This window comes from Amphiura filiformis, chromosome 18 (assembly GCF_039555335.1).
Source record: "Amphiura filiformis chromosome 18, Afil_fr2py, whole genome shotgun sequence".
NCBI lineage: Eukaryota > Metazoa > Echinodermata > Ophiuroidea > Amphilepidida > Amphiuridae > Amphiura > Amphiura filiformis.
The window spans coordinates 11,249,819-11,272,630 of NC_092645.1; the positions used below are offsets into that span (position 1 = coordinate 11,249,819).

General features: G+C 36.1%; 2 protein-coding genes across 2 annotated transcripts in view; both read left to right on the plus strand.

Moving 5' to 3' along the window:
* Positions 1-6,263, plus strand: part of LOC140138966 (scavenger receptor cysteine-rich domain-containing protein DMBT1-like) — a 10,970-nt gene extending 4,707 nt beyond the window's left edge. Inside the window, exons 6-10 of the mRNA XM_072160747.1 lie at positions 700-812; positions 857-1,049; positions 2,888-3,054; positions 4,602-4,782; positions 5,902-6,263. Of these exons, the coding sequence (XP_072016848.1) occupies positions 700-812; positions 857-1,049; positions 2,888-3,054; positions 4,602-4,782; positions 5,902-6,263 (1,016 nt within the window). The remainder of the gene's footprint in view (positions 1-699; positions 813-856; positions 1,050-2,887; positions 3,055-4,601; positions 4,783-5,901) is intronic.
* Positions 6,264-6,837: 574 nt separating this feature from the next.
* Positions 6,838-22,812, plus strand: part of LOC140138967 (scavenger receptor cysteine-rich domain-containing protein DMBT1-like) — a 16,666-nt gene continuing 691 nt past the window's right edge. Inside the window, exons 1-9 of the mRNA XM_072160748.1 lie at positions 6,838-7,093; positions 7,954-8,046; positions 8,711-9,052; positions 10,485-10,823; positions 11,403-11,732; positions 17,750-18,094; positions 18,696-18,959; positions 19,354-19,446; positions 20,502-20,840. Of these exons, the coding sequence (XP_072016849.1) occupies positions 6,889-7,093; positions 7,954-8,046; positions 8,711-9,052; positions 10,485-10,823; positions 11,403-11,732; positions 17,750-18,094; positions 18,696-18,959; positions 19,354-19,446; positions 20,502-20,840 (2,350 nt within the window). The 5' untranslated portion in view covers positions 6,838-6,888. The remainder of the gene's footprint in view (positions 7,094-7,953; positions 8,047-8,710; positions 9,053-10,484; positions 10,824-11,402; positions 11,733-17,749; positions 18,095-18,695; positions 18,960-19,353; positions 19,447-20,501; positions 20,841-22,812) is intronic.

The window sequence follows — 22,812 nt, forward strand, 5'->3', positions numbered from 1 at the left end:
AGATCGAGATAGAGAAATCCATCCATTAAGACGTTATGATTTTCTCATACTCGCGAAAACCCGATGACTACAAACGGTAGACCTGTCGTTATACTGTCTATAGGGGCAATTTGTGGTAATCGAATTTTGTTCAGTCCAAACCCGTTTGAAATGGTCGTTACCCTGATACGGCGAGTTGCATTAGGGCATATTTCACGGGTTATATCATGACAATTTGGGCTATGCCAGTTACAGTTGAAATCCATACAACCTATGGACGACAGGAGCTTATTCTTCCGAATAAAATGGGTGCATATTTCAAATGGAGTGACCCATTCAGGTTACAACATTTTGCAATTGACACTCCGTGTATGGGAGATTAATGTCATGTCTTACATGGAAGTGCATCATGGATTTCAACTTGAATAACCCATTGTAGTCATCTTTATTTCGTCCGCATGTAGGAATGCCGAAATCGCAACAAAAGAATTGATTTTAATAGTCATGCACCTTCAGATGTTCGTGATCTTGTGTGGAAATACTGGTAAATCAGTACGGTTGTGTTTCCCTTTATTGTCATGGGTGCAAATCCGTTTTGCAATAATTATTGTCTGGGTTACCACGTGAGTTATTTGATTAAAATGGCCGAAAGTGACGTCACACTTCTATGGCAAGCCAAATGCTCCAGTAATGACGATTTTGACACTATTTTCTTTGCAGACACTGAATGTAAACAGCATTTCACCAGTATGGAAGGAAACTTCAGTAGTCCTTATTATCCCAATAACTACCCAAACCTTGCCAACTGTGTCTACTTATTCAGCATAGCCAACGCAAGTCAAATTGAGTTCACTATTGAAACCTTTTCCACGGAAAGAGATATCGATTTCCTGTTTTATGGGAACGGAACAGATGTTCAATTGACGTATTAATTGAAGGTGGTCAACATTTGACGGGATCGAATGTGTGGTCATCTTTGGTGATAAACAGTGGATATGCCTGGTTCGTGTTTACCTCTGATATTACAATAAGTGAACGAGGATTTTATATATCATGGCAAGCACGTACTGGTTAGTTTCTTTTCTTTCTTTCTTTTTTTTTTCCTTTTTTTTCTTTCTTTTTTTTCCTTTTTTTTTCTTTCTTTTTGAAATTGAAAGGGTACTCTTTGGTTTTGAAAGATACATCTAAAGTCGTGTCCATACGGGCATACATTAAGTGACTTATTACCGGTAATAAGTGACTTATTACCTCTAATAAGTGACTTATGTCCGTCCGTGTGGACCCGACTTATATTATTATCTATTTCAGCTCCAGTGACACCTCATTAATTTCTCTGCACTTTAAGTCGTGTTCACGCGGTCGGACATAAGTCACTCTTACCGGTAATAAGTCACTTATTACCGGTAATAAATCACTTATGTCCGACCGTGTGGACACTGACTTTAATTTTACTTTAAAAAATCAATATAACAGGTCTGCAGCCTGTTTTCATGCCCCTTCAGTAAACATTGGCCTAATCCTACCTAGGACAATGTGCATGAGGTGTCACTGGACTTGGAGTAGATAGTATCAAGTTTAAAAACGCTTACGTACGTTTATTATCATACTGAACACCATTTAATAATTTTCCCTAATCGGCTGCTGATTTGTTGCTCAGGGATACAATCCATCTTCTTACAAATTGCGGGAAGATTTTTAATTAAAGTAAATCGTCAGGTATAGTTATTTTATAATAAAAGAAAGAACGATGTGATTTTCAGAATTTTTCTGAAAGGCAGACTGTCTATGTGACTAATTTTATGGAAAATTTAACACTAAGAACAACCAAAACCCTGAAACGTTTATTTTGCACATCCATTAATATCAATAAATGTCTATAAATATCCACAGGCCATGCATATCCAATGCCCATAAACGTCCAGAAGTATCCGTACATGTCTATACAGGTCAATACATGTCCACAAAATAATGTCCATAAATGGCATTTCGTGTACATGTGGAGTTCTAGATAATTTTAGACTCTCCTAGGCAATTTTGTAGACAGATATGTTTAACCATTATGAAATGGTTTGGGGTCATTGAATGAACTACTTTATGAACTAAGATACGCTGTCGATTAACGGTGATTGCACGGTTGTTTGTTGTGATCATTGATTTTATTTTTAAAATTTTTTTATTATAATGTTCAATTCTAGACCTGAATAATACCAACAACTATCACACTAATAAACTGTATATACACATATATTTTGTAGCAATTTTTAACATACATATTCGTTTCTCTATCAAATTATTCATCTTTTTCTGCTTCGTGTGGTAATTTTAATTCTATAAACTGGTCATTCATTAAGTGCGCTATTTACATATATTTTAAATTTAAATTAGCCAAATAATATGAGTTATACCTTACATTTCATGATAAAAGTTTTTGAAAATACCCTTGTCATTTGTTAGTCTGTTTACTGATGTTCTCATACCATTTTACGAATGCCTACCCCTTGCAAAGATGCAAATAAGATTTACAAGATATATATATATAAATAGCGCCATCATTGTTCAACTTTTCTTTAAAATGACTCAGTTTTACAGGCCATCAAACAACCGTGTGTCCTGTAAACAGTAACCGTAAATGTCCGTAATGGGTGCCATTGACTGTGTTGCATACTCATTTATAATTTCCAATAAAGATAAGCGGAACACTTTATTTCCTGTTAAAAGTGGAACATAATCTTTCTACATCTCAGAAAGGATACATCTCAAAAAATATTCAGTAGTTGATATACGGGAATAAATTGCAGTCATGTCATTTTTTATAACAAAGTAGACAAAACACGATATAATAACAATACGAAGAAATTACAGATTTAGAGTTACACATAAAGGACACGTTAATCCTTTTCCTCAACAGAAACCTTGGAGGGTACTCCATGTGGTCAGAATTTCACAAGTCGATCAGGAGTTATCAGAAGTCCAAATTACCCTGGCAGGCATCCAAGTGATGCAGATTGTGTTTATGTAATAAGTGTGCCGTCAGCAGACAGGATTGCCATCAGTTTCCTTTCATTCGATTTAGAGGTATGTTAAATATGGGAATACCCAGCAAACACAAAACGTTTTAAATAAGTTGTATTTTGGCTTTTGGTTTAGGTAAAAACGTTTTAATAACATTAAAATGTCAGGTTATATAAAGGTCATGAAAACGTTTTAAAACATTTGGTATAAAACACACTACAACAATATTTTTAAAATGTTTTCAAAATGTTATTGTAAACTATTTTTGCAAACATTGTTTCCAAATGTTCTTAAAATGTATTTTTTTAAACGTTTTAATAACATTTAAATGTCGGATTATATAAAGGTCATGAAAACGTTTTTAAAACGTTATTGCAAGTATTTTGTGCAAACATTTTTCGCAAAATATTTTTTCAACCCCAAAATAACATTCTGTCTAGAACGTTTTGTATCAAGTTTTCAAAAATGTTTTTGGAATGTTATAAAAACGTTTTTATACCCTTTATATAACCCGACATTTTAAACGTTTTCTGTAAAAAAAAATGTGTTTGCTCAGCAGTTGATTATCAAAAAATGTCTTTTAATGTTATGAAAACGTTTTATACCCTTAATATACCTTTTATATAACTCGACATTTAAACGTTTTCTGACAACCTTTTATAACCTTTTGCGAATGATGTCGAAAACGTTTTGTGTTTGCTGGGTAGCCAGTCATTTCAACATTGGGTAAAGTGGGGGCTAAATAATGTTAATGCCATACCGAGCGCGTTTAAAACATGCAAACATGAAGAGCCCCATCCACAAAAGTGTAAAGGGTTTTGAGCATAGTTATATACGAACAAGCAAACCTGCAAATGTGTGTCTCAACCCCATTGGCTCAGTTGGTAAAGCGCCAGACTTTGGTACAATTTCATGTTTTCAGAGGCGCTCGATAATGAACACATAATATGCTAACTATCGAGTTTTTACGGTATAATTTATCAAGATTTGTAAATGGAAATATAATACGTGATTATTAGTAACGTCCCCGTTATGGACGACATGGCCCTAATCTCCCACACATGGGTTGTAGATTTCAAATGGCGTTACCCATTCAGGTAGCTTCCATTAGAAATTCACATTCCTGTGTGGAAGATTGAGGTGATGTCTTCCATAGCTATACCGTAAAACTCGATAGTTAGCATATGTGCTTACTATCGAGCGATTTTGAAAACATGAAATTGTACCAAAGTCCGGCGCTTTACCAACTGAGCTAATGGGGTCGAAACACACATTTGCAGGTTTACTTGTTCGTATATAACTATGTGTATCGATGATTAGCTCAAAACCCTTTACACTTTTGTGGATGGGGCTCTTCATGTTTGCATGTTTTAAAAGCGCTCGATAGTAAGCACATATGAGGTGTATGGATTTCAAATCGAATAGCCCACTGCATCTCTTTCAGCTTCCTTTAATACGTTCCTGAATAAACCACTATGCCAGCTTTTTATGTTTGGATTTGGTTGTCCGACAGATTTTTTCTATTTTGTTTTTAATCTAGATTTATTTGAATACATACGTTTTTAATACGATCCATACTTATCTGTTCATTTCAACAAAATGTCATTAAGGTTGGATACGACTTCCTCTACTACGGCATTGGCACTCAACCTACGACAGAAGGGGAAGTATCTTTAACTGGAAGCTTCACTCCAGACGCTATAGAACTGGTGACAAACTCTCTATGGTTTCATTTCACAAGTGATGGTAGTGTAAACAATTACGGTTTCCAGTTCACTTGGACAGCCATCAGTAAGTAAATTGATTTACCTGTTGTTTTTTTTTTTTTATTTTTTATTTATTTATTTTTTTTATTTTTTTTATTTATTTATTTATTTATTTATTTATTTGTTTGTCTAAATATATAATACTCAAAGATTACCTACTCAATATTGCATCATACATCAAACCATGGCAAACACGTCTTTTTACTATAAAATAATAATGACGCCCGTACTTATTATTATACAATTCGCTATTTATCATTATGTGATACATTATAAAACACAGTCATTATGAAATTTTAATTTGAATTCAAAATCTATTTTTCAATCGAAGTCTTTTTGATGGGTGATGAGGCATAAAGTAAATATTTCACAAATATGTGTCCTCGAGAGTGATCCGATTGTAAATTCACATGGATTTGATGGCAAATGTGGCATTTAAGACAAATGACCTCTAGATCTAACCCATAACCTTAACCCCTAATCTAACCCCTAACCCCTGACCCTAATTAGCATATGGTGATATTTCGGTTTATCCTTCATTATGAAGGAACATATGCAAATATAATATCTGACCCCTAACCCTAACTCTAAACATAACCCTTCATAATAAAGGAGTAAGTCACATGTTTCTTCATAATGAAGGTTTAACCGATATTGGTGTCTTAAAGGAGTATTTCGTGATCCTAGCATCCTCTTTTTATGACATTTTCAGTACATATCTACGAAAAAGCTTATTCCCAAAATTTCAGTTGATTCCGATTTTGCGTTTGCGAGTTATGCATGATTATGTGTATTACACTGCTCCATAGACAATGCGTTGTAATTTGGTTCTGGTGCACCAGAACGAAATTCAAATTTCACGATATCTTTGCTAAACGGATTAATCTGCAAGAAATATTTTGTAAATAAACATTATGTAGGCAGAGGTTTCCAGTGGTATAAAAATCTCAACTTGTTTTCAGAAAAGTGGGGGGATGAGGCTGTGGATCACGAAATGCCCTTTTAAATGCCACATCTACCGATTTGATACGGTAGAAGCCCAGGGAATATTACATGGTTACCATTTTCACGTTGTTTCTCGTCCAGTCGTTGCAGATCTCGTAAAGATCAATAATTGGTCATTTTTTGTATTCATATTTAATAGATAGCGCCGACTGTCATGGTTACTACAATCTACCAGTAGGTAACATCACCAGCCCTAACTATCCACGACCTTATCCGGGATTCAGTAATTGCTCGTACATTATCAACGTTGCTAGTGCTAGTCATATAACGATTATTTTACATGACTTCGCTTTGGAGTTTGGAAATGATCTCCTCTATTTTGGCATCGGAGAACAACCACGTGTTGACGCGGCGATAGGCTCGTTTACTGGTTATTTCGCACCAAGTGCATTTTCACTGAGGACGTCATCATTGTGGTTTATTTTCCAAACGAATGGAGCAGGTAGTGATTTGGGATTTGCCTTGACGTGGGATACGACAAAAGGTTCGTTCGCTACCTAAGACACCAAGTTTAATTCGATTTGCCTTGACGTGGGATACGACAAATGGTCCCGATATGAACCGATGGCTCCTTCCATCCATGGCAGTACAAGTAGTTTACTTCCATGTTCTATCGACCCTGACACTTTACATAGTGCTCATGTCGTTTTAATTTTTCGATAGCACTAATGATGTTCATTATTATGCTTGATTTATTTAGGGCTTAGGCCCTACTTCGTCTGAATGTAATGTTTAAATCCTAAAAAGGATTTACTCAGGTTACTCGAACAAAATTCCATAAACTCCCTGCTGCAAAGATTTGTAGCGTATGCTCTTCGACTTTCCCGAAAGTCGATTCTATCAATCCCATGTTTCGGCTTACTATCATTATTGCGATATCTATAGTAGTTGGATATTGATCATTAACGTGAGTAACCAGCACAGTGTCCCTCTCGTGAACATAAAACAATTAACCACATGCTATTTGCTATCATACTGGATACTCACAATACATAAGCAGGATGGCCTATCTGGCATAAACCAGGTGCCAAGTTAATGATCAATGTTCTTTTCATAACTTAAACAGACGCCCGAGAGCAGTATAACTGGTGTCCGTATCAATGGTGAACAAGGATATAATGACGAAATGGGGTATGTGACAATGGAACACCTAGAAGGCATATTACGCGAAAGTTGGGCACATGTTTGCTACGAGGATGATGGACATACATGGAGTGACGTGGAAGCAGCCGTGGTTTGTATGTACTTGGGTTTTGAAAATGGGACAGCTGTTGCGTTTGATGAATGGGATTCCAACGGTTATATTTTGGATAACTTCGTATGCCCAGTTGGTAAGAACATAATGTATTATGCCTAGTGGTTTTTATTGGTAGTCAATCTCTTTACTGTTTCCAAACACTCAATTTACATTTGTCTGTCCATCGTGTTTCAATATCCATGTCAGGGTATAGGCAAAAGTTTAATTACTTTTGTCAAATTTTCGTCAGATTCGGTTTACTGGTTTTGAAAACAAAGGCTATTGTGTAATCATCTCATAATCTAACCCATTCTAAGTTTCTTCACAACACCATCTTCCCAAAGAAAGTGTTTTAAAAATAGTACAGTGAGTAATATTCGGGTTTTGTATCAGTAGCATATAGCCGCAATTTAAGTTTATTTAAACTTAGTAAACATTGGGGTACGATTCTCTTCCTTGATTTTGAAAGCACGGGTTCTTGCATAAAAAAATTATTGCATTCATCTCAATCTTAGTAACTTTTGATGTAAATATGAATAAATACTGGTGTATTAGAAATTCACAGAATGATGTTAGATATTTCAGTGTCCCAATTCTGAAAGCAAAGCTAAAAATACCATGTCTCAAAGCGCAAGCGCATGTTCGGTTTTCATAACGCGTCTATTTCAGCTGAAACGACAAATTCATATTTTATTTATTCCGCATTCCGCATTCGTTTTTAAACTGCCAATTGCTTTGAAACATAGTATTATTTTTTAGGCTAAGCAAATCAATCATACAAATAATGGTTTCTTTACTTGCCTTGTTATTTAATACTATGATAGAGTGCTCCCACTCTGGATTGCAGTATAGTAAAACTTTATTTATCTACTTTTTATATGTGTTTGTTTGTTTATTTATATGTACTCATTTATTTTGCATTATTATACTTCTTCACTTTGTGTTGTGGTATAGATTCAGTTTCGCTTACTGACTGCAACTGGGATAGTGTAATACACAGCGTAGATGGTTGTGGCTCAAGAAGATATGCAGGAGTTAAGTGTTTTAGTAAGTAATGACTACGCCGTGATGCATTTTCAACCCTAATGTGGCAGTGACATTAAAGCGTTGAGGCAGTTGTTTTGTGAGGGAATCTATGAGGCGTTTTAGGCGCGTGCGCCTGTACGCCAGCGCTTTGAGCGAACGCTAGCAATTTGTAGCTGCGTCCAATGAATTCCGCACTGACGTCACTACCACATCAGAGTGAAAAATGCTTTAATGAGCAGATGGCGCGTAAACATTCCATTCCGCACAGCTTCACACACATACATGTACCTATAATAGACATACATAATACAAACACAGGAAATGGCAAACATTATTGTAACACACTTTGCATTCTCTTCGTTACGTTCCACACGGCTGGATTTTTATAAAAATTCCGTTTCTTTTAGTGTTATATTGGACTTATAGGAAATATTCAAACAAATTACATAACAGTTTCAATGCGATAGAGCATATCACCCTGAGTAAATGACACACCTTTACTCGGGGAACGCTAAAGGCGGCACATTCAGTTTTATCCTATAACGTTACCGGTGTCACGATATGTATACCGATGGCTATTTCTACCGTTAGCGCTTTAGGACCGAAGCGAACATGGTGCCTCAGCGGTATGTGGTATTTTCCTAATCCGCTAATATTTTATAATATTATACATCGTATTTCACAGACTCTCCATGCGGTGGCAACTTTACCAGTCCATCTGGTTTCCTCTATAGCCCTGGCTATCCAGACTTATATCCCAATTCAGCGAATTGCACATATTTCGTCAATGTAACAGGCGCAACAAGACTTGTCTTCACCTTCCACGTATTTCAACTCGAGTATAATCACGACAGAGTGCAGTATACCCAGTATCAACCTACCGATATAGACAGTGTAAACCACGGTACATTGACTGGGTTGGGTCAGCAAGCACCACTGGAATTTTATTCCAACACACTGTGGATGAGATTTACTACTGATAGCTCAGTCGAATACCCGGGTTTTAATATATCATGGAAAGCATCTTGTAAGTTGTTTTCAGATATTTTTTGAATACCACTCAAATCACATTTCTTGTTACCAATTGCCCCTACCCGCTGGCATTTCTCGCGCAAGCCAGCCGCATACGAAACGGAACAAGCTTGCTCAAAATACGAGGACAAAATGGATCAAAAGTTGTAATTTCCTTGTGCCCCGTTTTAGGGCACAATTGACCTATGATTGATCTGAATTGTAGCCATTTTAGTGTTTAACTTGCAATCTTTACGCAGCTCGGGTCAATTTGTCCCGGTAAAATCATTTTAGTAGCGGATCAGCGGGGCGGGGCGATTTGAAACTTTTACCCCACCCAGTGGCCCTGGTGAGCCGCTGGCGCAAAGAAATATCTTTAAGTGGTAAAATGGTGTATCATTTTCTGTTTTGGGTGATTATATCTTCATACATGAATACAAAACCCACCCAAGTCAATGGAAAGTGATATTGAGAAAACTAAAAAAAACTATATCATTTTAATTCCTTCAGTTAGATAGATTACCCGGTAAATAGGTGAAGTTTTACATGCAAATGAGTGGGTTTCACTGTATTAGGTATGATGATTACCATTTCGGGGACTTCGTGAGGGGTGGTTTTTGTGAACATGCTTAATAGACGCACGGAGAGGGTGGATTTGTGTTGTTCTTTTATGCATATGATATGCCTATGTATACGCATCAATTTTCCATGCTTAACTCAATTTGGCCAAAGTATGGACTTGGGTGGGTTTTGTATTCAGGTATTCATTTATAATAAGTTGCTTTTTCTGCACCATCTGCTTTTATGACTAAACTTAGTTTATTCGTGCAATATGGCACCTGCCATAGTCATCGTAGTCTTCACTATCTGGTTTCGAGTAGTCAATCTACTCAAAAAGCCCGAAGGTCGTCAAAAAAAATAGGCATGCAAAATTTTATTTCTTTAGTTAATTCATGTCGGGATATGCCAGCTTGTTGTTGGTGATTCATTGAAGTGATAACATGCTGTCATGTCCAGCGAGTATTTAGGATCACAGACTTTCAGGCCTCCCATTGGCATTTCCTGTACTTCACTCACTCTCACATAAAGGCACAGCCTTAATTTTATTGGGATTTTTAGAGGAGGGGCTCTCTATTTGTACATGAAATTTACCCCCAAGGCGCCATTAGGCGAACATTTAGGGTATTGGTTTTATGATATTTTTTATATTATGTATTCTATTATTGTTATAATAAGTGAATGAATGAATGAATGAATGAATGAATGAATGAATGAATGAATGAATGAATGAATGAATGAATGAATGAACGAATGAATAAAATAATTTAAAAAAATAACGAATTAGTTAATAAATAAATTAATTAATTGATTAGTTAATCAAATGTATGAATGATTGATACAAATCAGTTTATGACACTCATATTCTTAACCAATTCAATGTGTTACAGACGAGAGTTGCAGTCACAGATTCACAGCTGAGTCTGGTAACTTCACCAGTCCAAACTACCCCAACAATTACCCTCACCTGGCAAATTGTACCTTCTATTTCACCATCCCCGAAGCACTCAGCATCACTTTCTACCCAAGACAATTCTCCGTAGAAGAAAACCACGATAAGGTGTATTTCGGGAATAGTACCCAAGGTATACCACATGGAGTGGATTATTATTCCGGCACCGATATACCCTATCAGGTCAACGTTGTTGGTAACTATGCCTGGGTGCATTTTACAACGGATCTAACCGTATCTGATATTGGATTTGCTTTGACATGGGAAGCTGTATTAGGTACGTTTGGAAGTATTGTTTCAGCGTGTGTTGGTCGCTTACTATTAGACATATTTGTGGGTTTTGTTTTTTTTTTGGGGGGGGGGTTGTTTGTTGTTTAAATTTCTATTTTCATTATTATATATCTTCATAATCATTGACCTAGAGACCATTTTTAGTATATATAAGCTTATTTAACTACAGAGCCGGATAGTCATGTTACTAGATATGTTTACTCCGGGATCATAATGATGGGGATCACGGTGGCTCTAAGCGGAACAGGCTCCCGACTCATAATCGGAAGGTTGCGGGTTGTGCCCTTGAGTAAGGCACTTTATCTCGATTACTCTTCTCCATCCAGGTGTATAAATGGGTACCGGCATTCTTAAATGCTGAGAAGGTAACAAACTCGCTGTGGCGGAGGTGTGGCGATCCTCACACCGCAACATTTCTCGGTGGAGTCTGGCTAATCTCTAACGAAAGAGAGATGGGCACTCCATCCTGTAAAATACAGGTTCGACTCCAGCCATATATGATTATCGGTTTAATATTTCGCTGTGATTGCATTTATTTGAGTTTTGACCCTCTCATTTTCTGTAGAAACTACAAGTTGCGGACACACATTTACAACTAGATCAGGGCTTATAGAGAGCCCTAACTTTCCCAACCGATACCCAAATGACCTTTACTGCACCTATAGGATACACGTCAATTGGGCCAATAGGATCAGGATTATATTCCAGGAGTTTGATTTGGAGGCTGACTATGATATTCTGACGTATGGAGTAGATAATGGGACTGAAACCACCGAATTGTCGGGATCGTTGATACCAGATCCAATAGAACTTATGACGGACTCAATGTGGTTTGAGTTTACGACAGACGGTTCGCTGAATTACCATGGATTTGCTTTCATGTGGGAAGCCATTGGTTTGTATTAACAAATTCTAATGTCCGTCCTACCCTAAAGTTTGACTGAACTTGAAGTTATGAACATCATTTTAAATCTACAAAATAAGTAGAACAAGATTTTGATTGAAATTTATTTTTGGATCTTTAACGACGACAATGAAAATTCTGACGATAGTGATATTGTTGCTGCTGATGATGATGAAGAAGGTGATGATGATGTTTAGGATGATGTTTAGGATGATGATTAGGATGATGATTAGGATGATGATGATGATTAGGATGATGATTAGGATGATTAGGATGGTGATTAGGATGATGATTAGGATGATGATTAGGATGATGATTAGGATGATGATTAGGATGATTAGGATGGTGATTAGGATGATGATTAGGATGATGATTACGATGATTAGGATGATGTTTATGATGGTGATTAGGATGATGATTAGGATGATGATGATGATGATGATGATGATGATGATGATAATAATAATAATGATGATGATGATGATGATGATGATGATGATGATGATGATGATGATGATGATGATGATGATGATGATGATGATAATGATGATGTGATGATGATGATGATGATGATGATGATGATGATTGATGATGATGATGATGATGATGATGATGATGATGATGATGATGATGATGATGATGATGATGGATGATGGTGATGATGATGGATGATGATGATGATAATGATGGTGGTGGTGATGATGATGATGATGATGATGATGATGATGATGATGATGATGATGATGATGATGATTTTTTGATGATAAATTAACATGCTGTTTCAGAAACGTTAGAGGTCAACCTCTGCCTACAATAGTCACCGATATAATCACTGTTTTTCAAAAAAAAGTTCCGTAGCAGTTGTAAATTAAATTATCTTTCAGTTAATATGATTCTGTATCAACCTGGATTATATAAGGTTTACTTCAACAAATCTGGTTTCACACATTGTTTGCTTGAGACATATGTTTTCATGATCATTAATTGTCCAGCCTTTAGTATGTTTAGTCATTTTTCATCACCATTTGTTGAGTTTCTTTTCCATTTCCCACTAACATGTTTTATTCATCTCTTTTATGTTCTTATGTCCATAAGGAAATAATCACTTTTTTTTTTGTGCTGGCCGTGTCCCTGACCCGCCTCCATTTTATTTTTTGCATATATTTATTCTCTTATTAGGGCGCCTCATATTCTTGTTTAGATTTTTCGATTTTCTTCGTGTATATTTTTTTCTTTGTTTCTTGTGTTTCTTTGTTATATGTTGGTAGTGTGATGGAATGAGTGTAATCAATGTAATAATGTATTTATAAGGTGAATTGCAATATTCAATGTAAGTTCTGTGAAGCTATGTATCATAAAGATGTGTTTATGGTAATCTTGAAGACGACAATTGGTTCTGTTACAAATGCTCTGGTGATATTTTCCCATTTAATCACATTCCTGATGATGGTGAATTTTGTTTACTATTCGTTATTTCAATAATCTTATGATTATAATAAGATGTTAGATTTAAAATTCAATCCTTTCTTATTTGAAGTTGGTATTAATGACAAATCATGATTACCTTCAAAACCTTGGCATTTTAAATTCTTGCAACTATGTGTTTGATCCTTCATCTGACTTTAACTTGTCGTTTAAAGCTGGGTTTTCTATTTTGCATTTAAATGTACGTAGTTTTAACAAGAACCAGGATTTTATCAATGCATTTATTTCAAATTTGAATTTCACCTTTTCGATTATTGCCCTGTCCGAGACCTGGTTCAAGGAGGATCATTCAAACCTGATTGACATTTCCAATTATAATTTGATAAGTATCCTCGTCAAGGTAGGAGAAGTGGCGGGGCTGCTCTTTATGTTCATGATACATTATCTTTTAAAGCCAGACCCGATTTCAATTTGATTAAAGCCGATCGTAATGATATTGATCATTCTGAATCCATTTTGTTGAAATCATTTCTCCACAATCCAAAAACATCATTGTTGGTAATGTTTACCGTGCCCATCGTACTAATGTTGATTCTTTTAATTCTGATTTGTCTAACTGTCTCGATCGTATTTCACTTGAAAATAAATTGTGTTACATCTCTGGTGACTTCAATCTTGATATTCTTCATTATGACACCGACAACAAGGTTAATGAATTTGTCAATAATTTTTATTCTCATGATATGTTTCCACTTATAGACCGTCCTACACGTATTGTTAATAACTCAGCGAGTATTCTTGACAACATATTCACAAATGTTCTTAGTAAGCAGATTAAGTCGGGTATTTTTGTTAATAACATTACCGATCACTATCCCGTATTTCAAGTTACTGGTGCTATTGATTTACATAAACATAGTCCTAAATTTATCAATTGTCGTACATTTAATCAAGATAATATTAATTGCTTTAAGAATCATCTTCAGCTCACAGATTGGGATAAAATTATGAATGATGTTTCACCTACAAAAGCCTATTCCGATTTTGTTACAAGATTCAATGATTTGTACAATCGCTCTTTTTCCTGTTAAGCGCAAATTTTATCTTCGGGCTAAAGGCATTCCTCATAAACCATGGATCACCAAAATTCTTAGGTCTATCAGCAGAAAGGACAAACTCTACCGAAAGTATAGATCATCACCAACTGCTTCTAACAAGCGTGCCTTGTCAGATTATAAGAACAAACTGACCTCTGTTATTCGTGCATCTAAAAAGCAGTATTACTGTCATTGGCGTACGCAGGGGGGTGTTACGTGTGTGAAACACCCCCCTTGGGTTTGTCCAAAAATTAAAAATTTGGAGAAAAGGCAAAGAAAGAGAGAAAAGAGAATTTTTATGAGGATTGAGGAAAAGCATGGCATAGGGGACATAATATCAAATTATCATAGGCCTATAGATATTTAACTACCCCACTCAAATTTTTCTCTCCCTATAAATGTATTGACTGACCGGCAACGTGTAAATATGTCGATTAATGTTAACACCCTCCACACACACCCCATTTAATTGTTAATTAACATGGATATAGGGCCTACATTTAACACCAACACCTTTCCATATCGTCACACCCCTACCCCGGCAACGTACGTACGCAAAGGTTTTAATTGTGCAAATTGAGTTCGGGCCCTTTTTTCTGTTTGAAGCAATGATTTAAATAGTGTAAAAATTATGCACCAAATGGCTTCAATCGGACCTTCATTTTGCAAAATTTTCCAACTTCTGCAGGAGGGAAAACTCTTGTTCACGAAAGGCTTCATGGACCGTTATTTCACCAATTTTCGGCTTTTTCAAACTAAAATTTTACACACTACGGTGCCAAAATGGTCCCCCAAATCGCATCAATTAGGTCTTCATTTTGCAAAGTTTCTTAATTCTGAAGGGGGGGGGGCGCATTCTGTGTAGTGGATAAACAAGTAGCCATTTTGGCTTCTGCTTTTGACATTTACCAATTTGTGTTTAACACTAAATAGGCCTACAACTGTAGGGAAAACTTGTTCATAAAAGGCTTCATGGACCGTCATTTCACAAATTGTTGGCTTTTTCAAATTAAAATTTTACACACTAATAGTGCCAAAATTGTCCACCAAATCGCTTCAATTAGGTCTTCATTTTGCAAAATTTTCAAAATTCTGAGGGGGGCACATCCCCCTCAGACACCCCCCTGCGACGCGGTCATTTCTTTATTTTGTTACTTTTTTATCATCACACCCCCCTTTAGAAATTCCTGCGTACGCGCATGATTACTGTAACTTACTTGATGTCCACAAACGTGATCTTAAAAAGACTTGGGGTGTCTTGAATGATCTTTTAGGTAATAGAAGGAAGAAGCCATTGTCTGATTCTTTTGTCATTAATGGTTCTATTGTTTCCGATTCACAGCAAATTGCTGATGGTTTAAATGATTACTTGTTAATGTTGGTCCCAATTTAGCTAGTAATATTCCTTCAACTCCAACAAAATGCAATGATTTTCTCAATTCAGTTCCATCACCTATGCACTCTCTTTTCTTATCTCCAACTGATGTTGAGGAAGTCGTTGATATTTGTTCTTCATTTAAAGCTGGTACTAGCAGTGGTTTTGATGACGTTAAACCAGACATTGTCAAGATTGTTATTGATTTAATTAAAATACCCTTATGTCATGTTTTTAATTTGTCTATCAGCTCAGGTATTGTACCAGATGAACTTAAAATTGCACGTGTCGTTCCCATTCACAAATCTGGTGATGCTACTTTATGTAACAATTATCGTCCTATATCTGTTTTACCTGTGATTTTCCAAAATTTTTGAAAGTATTATTCATAAAAGATTGTATAAATTTTTGAATGTCATAATTTGCTTCATAATTGTCAATTTGGTTTAGAAAAAAGCTCTCCTCTTTATGGCACTCATTACCGCCTATGATAAGAGTGCTACAAACCTTGATAAAAGATTACATACAATGGGCATCTTCTTGGACCTCTCGAAGGCCTTCGACACGATTGATCATCACATTCTTCTTGATAAACTACATCATAATGGTATCAGAGGAAGTGCCTTCGAGTATTCAAGAGTTACCTTACCAATAGAACTCAGTATGTTTGTTTAGATGAATGTAACTCATCATATCGTAATATAACATGTGGTGTGCCCCAGGGTTCAGTCTTAGGCCCTTTACTTTTCATCATTTTCCTAAATGACATTGCTTTTTCTTCTGATAAATTTGCTTTTGTAACCTATGCAGATGACACAAATGTTATTGTTTCACATGCTAACCTCCCTGATTTAATAACTATTGTTAACCAGGAATTAGATAAGCTTTCTGTATGGTTTAAATCAAATAAGTTGTCGTTAAATGTAGACAAAACAAATTACATTATGTTTAAAAACAGGTATAGCAATCGTGTATATAATGATTTAAATATTTTCATTGACGGAGTCAAAATCTCCAGAGTTTCCCAAACAAAGTTCCTTGGAGTTCTCTTAGACGAGTCTTTAACTTGGTCAAAACATACTTCAAATGTTGTTAATATTTTATCTAAGTATTGTGGTATCTTGTATCGCCTTGAAGTTCTCCTTCCAAAACATTGTTTTCATTATACAATACTCTTGTGCTTCCCACCTATCTGATGCAATTTAATTTGGGCAGATTCAAATAACACCAATCTCCACTCAATCCATCTAAAACAAAAAGAATTATGAGGATCTGCTGAATTCTCACTGGCTCGAGCATACTCCACCTTTATTTAGGAATTTAATACTTGACTATTTATGACATCCACAAATTGACCCTTTGTTCATTTATGCACAATTATGCTTCCAATAAGGTTAATTTTGATGATTATTTCATTCAAAATAGGTCCTTTCACAGCTATGATGCATTATCCTGATTTTATCGTCCGATATAATTTCAATACTGATTTAGCAAGAAATACAATTAGAAGACAAGGTCCTCTGATTTGGAATACAATTTTACAAGAGTTAAAGAATGCCAAATCACTGTATGTATTTAAAAGAAAATATAAGTCATATCTGTTGTCATATTACCAGTAACTTAATTGGTTTGTTTTATTTTATAACTTTTATTTTATAAGTTTGCTATATGCCATCATCACTGCCTTCACCTTAGTGTTTAGTTGCACATGTCCTGTCCGGTCCTGTTCTGCACTTACCCAGTCCTGTTCCGTGTTTGTAGTTGTCATGTTTTAGTAGTTATTTAAGGTAGTAATCTATAATTATCATCATTTGCAACTTCTGGGTGACCATACATTTCGAGCCTTGCTCTTTTTGGTCTCCCCACCAATGTTTTCCTTCATTATTTGGATTGTATAATATTGTATGGTGAAAATAAAAAACTGAAACTGAAACTGATGATGATCTGGTTAATGACAAATATGAAAAGGAATCCATATCGGTTGTAAAAGTTTGACAAACACGTGTATTATGATTAGTAACTCATGCACGTTACTAGTATATGATAAACTGTTGTGCAATTTGACACTAAATACTGACAAGTACACATAATCCTTATTTATTACACAACAGCTGCTCCATCCTGTAATATACGTTATACTTCCACCAATGGTACCATCAACAGTCCAAACTATCCAAATGCGTATCCTGGATTAGCTAATTGTACCTACATACTAGACATTCCTCGTACTAAGCATATCACAATACATTTCAAGGAACTGGCTTTAGAATATAGATATGATATACTTTACTATGGAGTATCGGATGTACCTTCCGTGAGCAACGCAATAGGTCGGTTTACCGGTTACACGACGCCGGATCCGGTATCATTGCCTTATACCTCAGTGTGGTTTATCTTTGAATCAAACGGAAGAGGAAGTGATACGGGATTCTCGTTTTCCTGGGATACTACGACAGGTATGTAAAGTACGGCGTTATTATAGGCGATACGATCAAATTCATGTAATGTATCTTGCAATTATAATGTTAGATTCAAGAACGATGTGAGTTTAGCAACCTATTCCAAATCAGACTTGCCGCAACCAAACCTGAAAATCGTGACATCATTTCCAAACCTGTGTATTTCCGGACCTTTTGCTTTTGAGAGGTTGTCATCTCATCTTCAGAAACTACCCTTCTGAAAGAAACGTATCACGCTTATAGAAGCTCGAAAACTTTTCATGTACATTCTCTCTAAAAGAACGGTATGTGTATGCATCTCACTGATAATACCAGGTCAAAGTGATACAACCGGCCACATTTTTTTTCATCTTTGTTCCCGAGATTTTTATTTCCCCCACCCTCAATAAAAAAAAGCTGGCTACGCCCCTGCTTTTGATACTGCCACTTGAACATGTTTGGTATCTTGCTCCTATCTATTAACGTCAACAGAAACGAAAGCAATCACTGGTGTTTGATTTTGATCATAGATTATAGCAATGTTTTCTTCTTTTATTTCACTTTTATGTGATGAGTTTACGTGATTGAAGGTCCCATTTTACATGTTATGTTTACATAGATGCACCGGAAGTGGAGATTACCGATGTCCGGGTAGACGATGGATCTGGCCTCCTAGTCCAGGCTGGCTATGTATCCTTTGATGGTCTTGCCTACAATGACTGGGTTCGAGTATGTTATGAAGGAAAAGCCTATGATTGGGGAGATAATGAAGCCAGATTGGTGTGTCAAGAATCGGCATTTAGCGATGGTACTGCAGTTAGAATAGATGATCAGCCAACCACTAATGACGGATGGATTCTGACCGACTTTATGTGTGATGCAGGTATTCTGTCTTATTAACGAAAGAAAATGTATCATGTTTGGTATTCAAATAATTGCAATAATTTACTCTTTCCAAATATGTATTTTGATTTCCCCTCGGACAATGCTAGGAAAGATATGACGGTTCAAAAAGGTATCGAGACTTTTGAGACATCCTGTATAAATAATAATTCAACAAAATGGCGTTTCTGACAAGATTTGAATAAGAAGAAACCATACACTATAATGCGATTGCAAAAATATAAAAGCTAATGATCCTATCTGGTAGACTGATTCAAATTCAATTTTGAATAAATATATTTTCAATTCCTGTCGGATTTTTTCATTTACCAGGATGTTTAGTTTTTCATTACCTTATTGCATGATAACACTTTTGTGGTATATTTTTCCACCAGATACAACAAATCTGAATGAATGTACCTGGGGCACACTTGAGCACAGTGTTGAAGGATGTGGTTCAAACAACTACGCTGGTGTCAGATGTTTCAGTAAGATTTTTCAAAAGCCCACACAAACACAATCAAACATTGTTTTTACTTATTCCAAGTTGCAACATGGTAAGCGTGGCCCTTAATTTTAAAGGAGATTAATAAACCTTGGGAAATAAATGATTGTAGAATTTCTAATCCAATAAATAGTACTCACTGTGGACGTTTCACAGTCTAGCAGACTGCTTTCTCAACACTATTGTTGTTGTGACGATCTTCTGTTTACCGCAGATGATAGTGGTTGCTCATAAGATTGTCACAACAACAATAGTCTTGAGAAAGGAGTCTGCTAGACTTCGAAACGTCCACGGTGAGTACTACTTTATTGGATTAGAAATAGGAAATTCTACAATCATGTTTCAACAACCATCCTGATGAAAATGTTCGTAATTCTTGGGAAATACAACTTTAAATAATATAATATATTAATATTGAGAAATTTTACTACGGGAAAGTGATTCACAATGGCACGATACTCAATAAACATAATCATAAAAGATATGCATTACTTTGTCAAATAAAATCCGAAATCAAACAAAGTCTAACACAAATGTAGAGTTATACTACTGTATTATTTCCTTTACCAGAGCAACATACCCAAACAACATACGTCCAGTCATGTCGCTTCAGTGATCAACAAATGGTTATTAAGATAATAAGTATTGCCATAGCATAATTAATATTTTGACATTTATTGAGGTAGTATAATGATGTTACTATAATTGTGATCATGTAGACAATATAATTGACCTTGTCGGTAAATCCCATAAGCCTTTGCGGATAGACCGGAGACGTTTCATGCCAATGCGCCCCGGGCAATGCGCACATCATTACTGCGCACTTGAAATGCGCAGTAACGATGCACGCACATCTGCGTGACGTCAAGTGACGACATCTCGGCTCGGGTCTACCTATAAAGGCTTATGGGATTTACCGACACAAAGGGTATAACCGACACTTTCGTCCAACGAGCATTTTGACTACATGTGGGTCCAAGTAACAGGTATATGCTCTATAATGAATACTGATCACAAAGTTTACCATACCATTTTCAGATGCCCCTTGCGAAGGAACATTCATCGAACCATCGGGAGTTATAAAAAGCCCTAACTACCCAAGACGTTACCCTGCCTATTCCAACTGTACCTATTATATCAACGTCCCACATGCATCCATGCTTCGCATTCAATTTACCACCTTCCATGTGGAATCTGGACATGATTACCTGGCCTATTACGGGACCAATCCGGATGAGGGCGCAAATCACCATGGTACATTGACTGGGGTGGGGGAGCAGCAACCGTTGGTGTTTTATACCAATAAACTTTGGATGAGATTCGTATCTGATCAATCAATCGAGTATACTGGATTCAGACTGTCGTATCAAGCAGAATGTAAGTGGTACCAGGGAAGAAAAGTTTTGGGAAGGGAGACTTAATCATAATCCGGGTTTATTATCATGGTATGCCATCTATTTGATCATGGATTTAGACTATCATCAAGGAGAATATTCTTGAGAAGGGACCGGGTTATTAGCATGTCTCTAATTGTTATCGAAATAGCGTATTCAGTTAGGACGCTGGACAACCAATTCTTTAGAAATGCATAATCGCGCTAAAAGTCGATCAATACGTTAAAATCAGCACAATTCAGAGATACACCTTTTGCTATGAAATTTATTTTCTCGGTCAAATATAAAGCAATATTTTTTTTCTTCAGTAATGTCAGTTAAAGACATAGTGCTTGGATATAAAATTTTTTTTAAATCCTGGTGTTAAAATTCAAGCATCATATTTTGTCTTTTAGTGTGAGCTTTTTACGGAATTCATTTTTTAGCGTATCAAACTAATATAGTTTGCTAAAGAAGATATTTCCCACCTCTGTAAAGCACATCGTTTGGGTCTATATATTATAGTTTTGTCAGAATTTCCGTTTTTATTTTACCCTTTTTCCCTTCATGCTCCGAAAATGTCACACTCAGTACTTTATCTCGAGAGCAACCAGCAGAAATAATCGATATTTCAATTGTTGTCAAGCAGGTCCCTTTTCCATTGAAAACCAGGATTGCCTGACCAGCGATTTGGTAGCCCAAATCGCCAATTCTGGTAAATGAGGTGAATTTTGGAATTTGCTCCCGTGATAGCCTGCAATTTCAATTTATAGGGGCTATGGATTCCATGATTATGAAAACCATTTTGTCTGATTGTTTGTTTGTTTGTTTATTTTATACCTAGGATGAGGTCCATGGGAAAATCCACTGTCCAAACCTAGAAAAATTCGCGTGTTATTAGAGGGGATGTTAATTTTCTGTCCCTCCTATCTCCAGGTGAATTTTGAATGACCCCCCCCATCGCGGGTTGGCATTTTCATTACACCCTTCAGACTTGCGTTCGGGTTTGTGTAGGCCTACTTGTCATAATTTAGCGCTATAGGACCTACTTTCTAAATGTATAGCTATAGCCGTGCTATATAAATATTATAAGGTACCGGTATGTAATATTATGTAGGCCTATGGGGGTGGGGTGGGTACTCAACACATTTTAACCATGACTTACAATGCAAGGCTCATTGTTGCCATAAATAATTTTTCCTTTAGGTCATTATAATAGGTTGTTATAAACTTCCATGTTTAATCTTGTATTGTTTTGGCTGCTTCATTCAGTATGAATTTCGGTGGGTTTAAGCAATTTCAAACAAACACAAACAAAAGGCACTATACCCAGTCACCTTCATGACAATTGAAACACTAGGTAATTTCTTTGATTGAAGTTCTGGCAACACTGTATCAGGCCGGGCACCCAGAGATATCGATCCACAATGCTAGGCCTAGTATTAGCCTAAGATTTCACGCGTGGATTTGAAAAAATTTTAGCTGGTAGTCAAAAATTATGGAATCAAAACGGAAATTCTGACAAAACTATGATATATCGCTCACGGTGATGTGCGTTAGAAAGTTGGGAAAATCCTTCTTTAGCGAACTATATTACTTTGAAAAGCTAAAAGGTTGATCCAAAAAAGGCTTTTGGGAAGTTGAAGACTATCAAAATCGAAAATCTTACACTAAACGACTGAATTTCACGACTAAGTTTAACACTAAGATTTGAAAAAATACATGGTATGCATTACAGTTTTTCCTGACATTTACTGAAAAAATGAAAATTAGACTTTCATTTGGCGAGAAAAAAATTTTACACTGAAAGGGTAACCAAAATGTTGTTCATTTGAATACCAAATTCGATCTTTGTATTGCCTTATTAAATGACTATGAGCCTTGCAGAACAATAAAATCGGTTGTCCAGCGTCCTAACTGTATTGTGTTATTAAAATGATCCCCGACCTTCCCAGAGGTCGCTAATACAGAGGCGA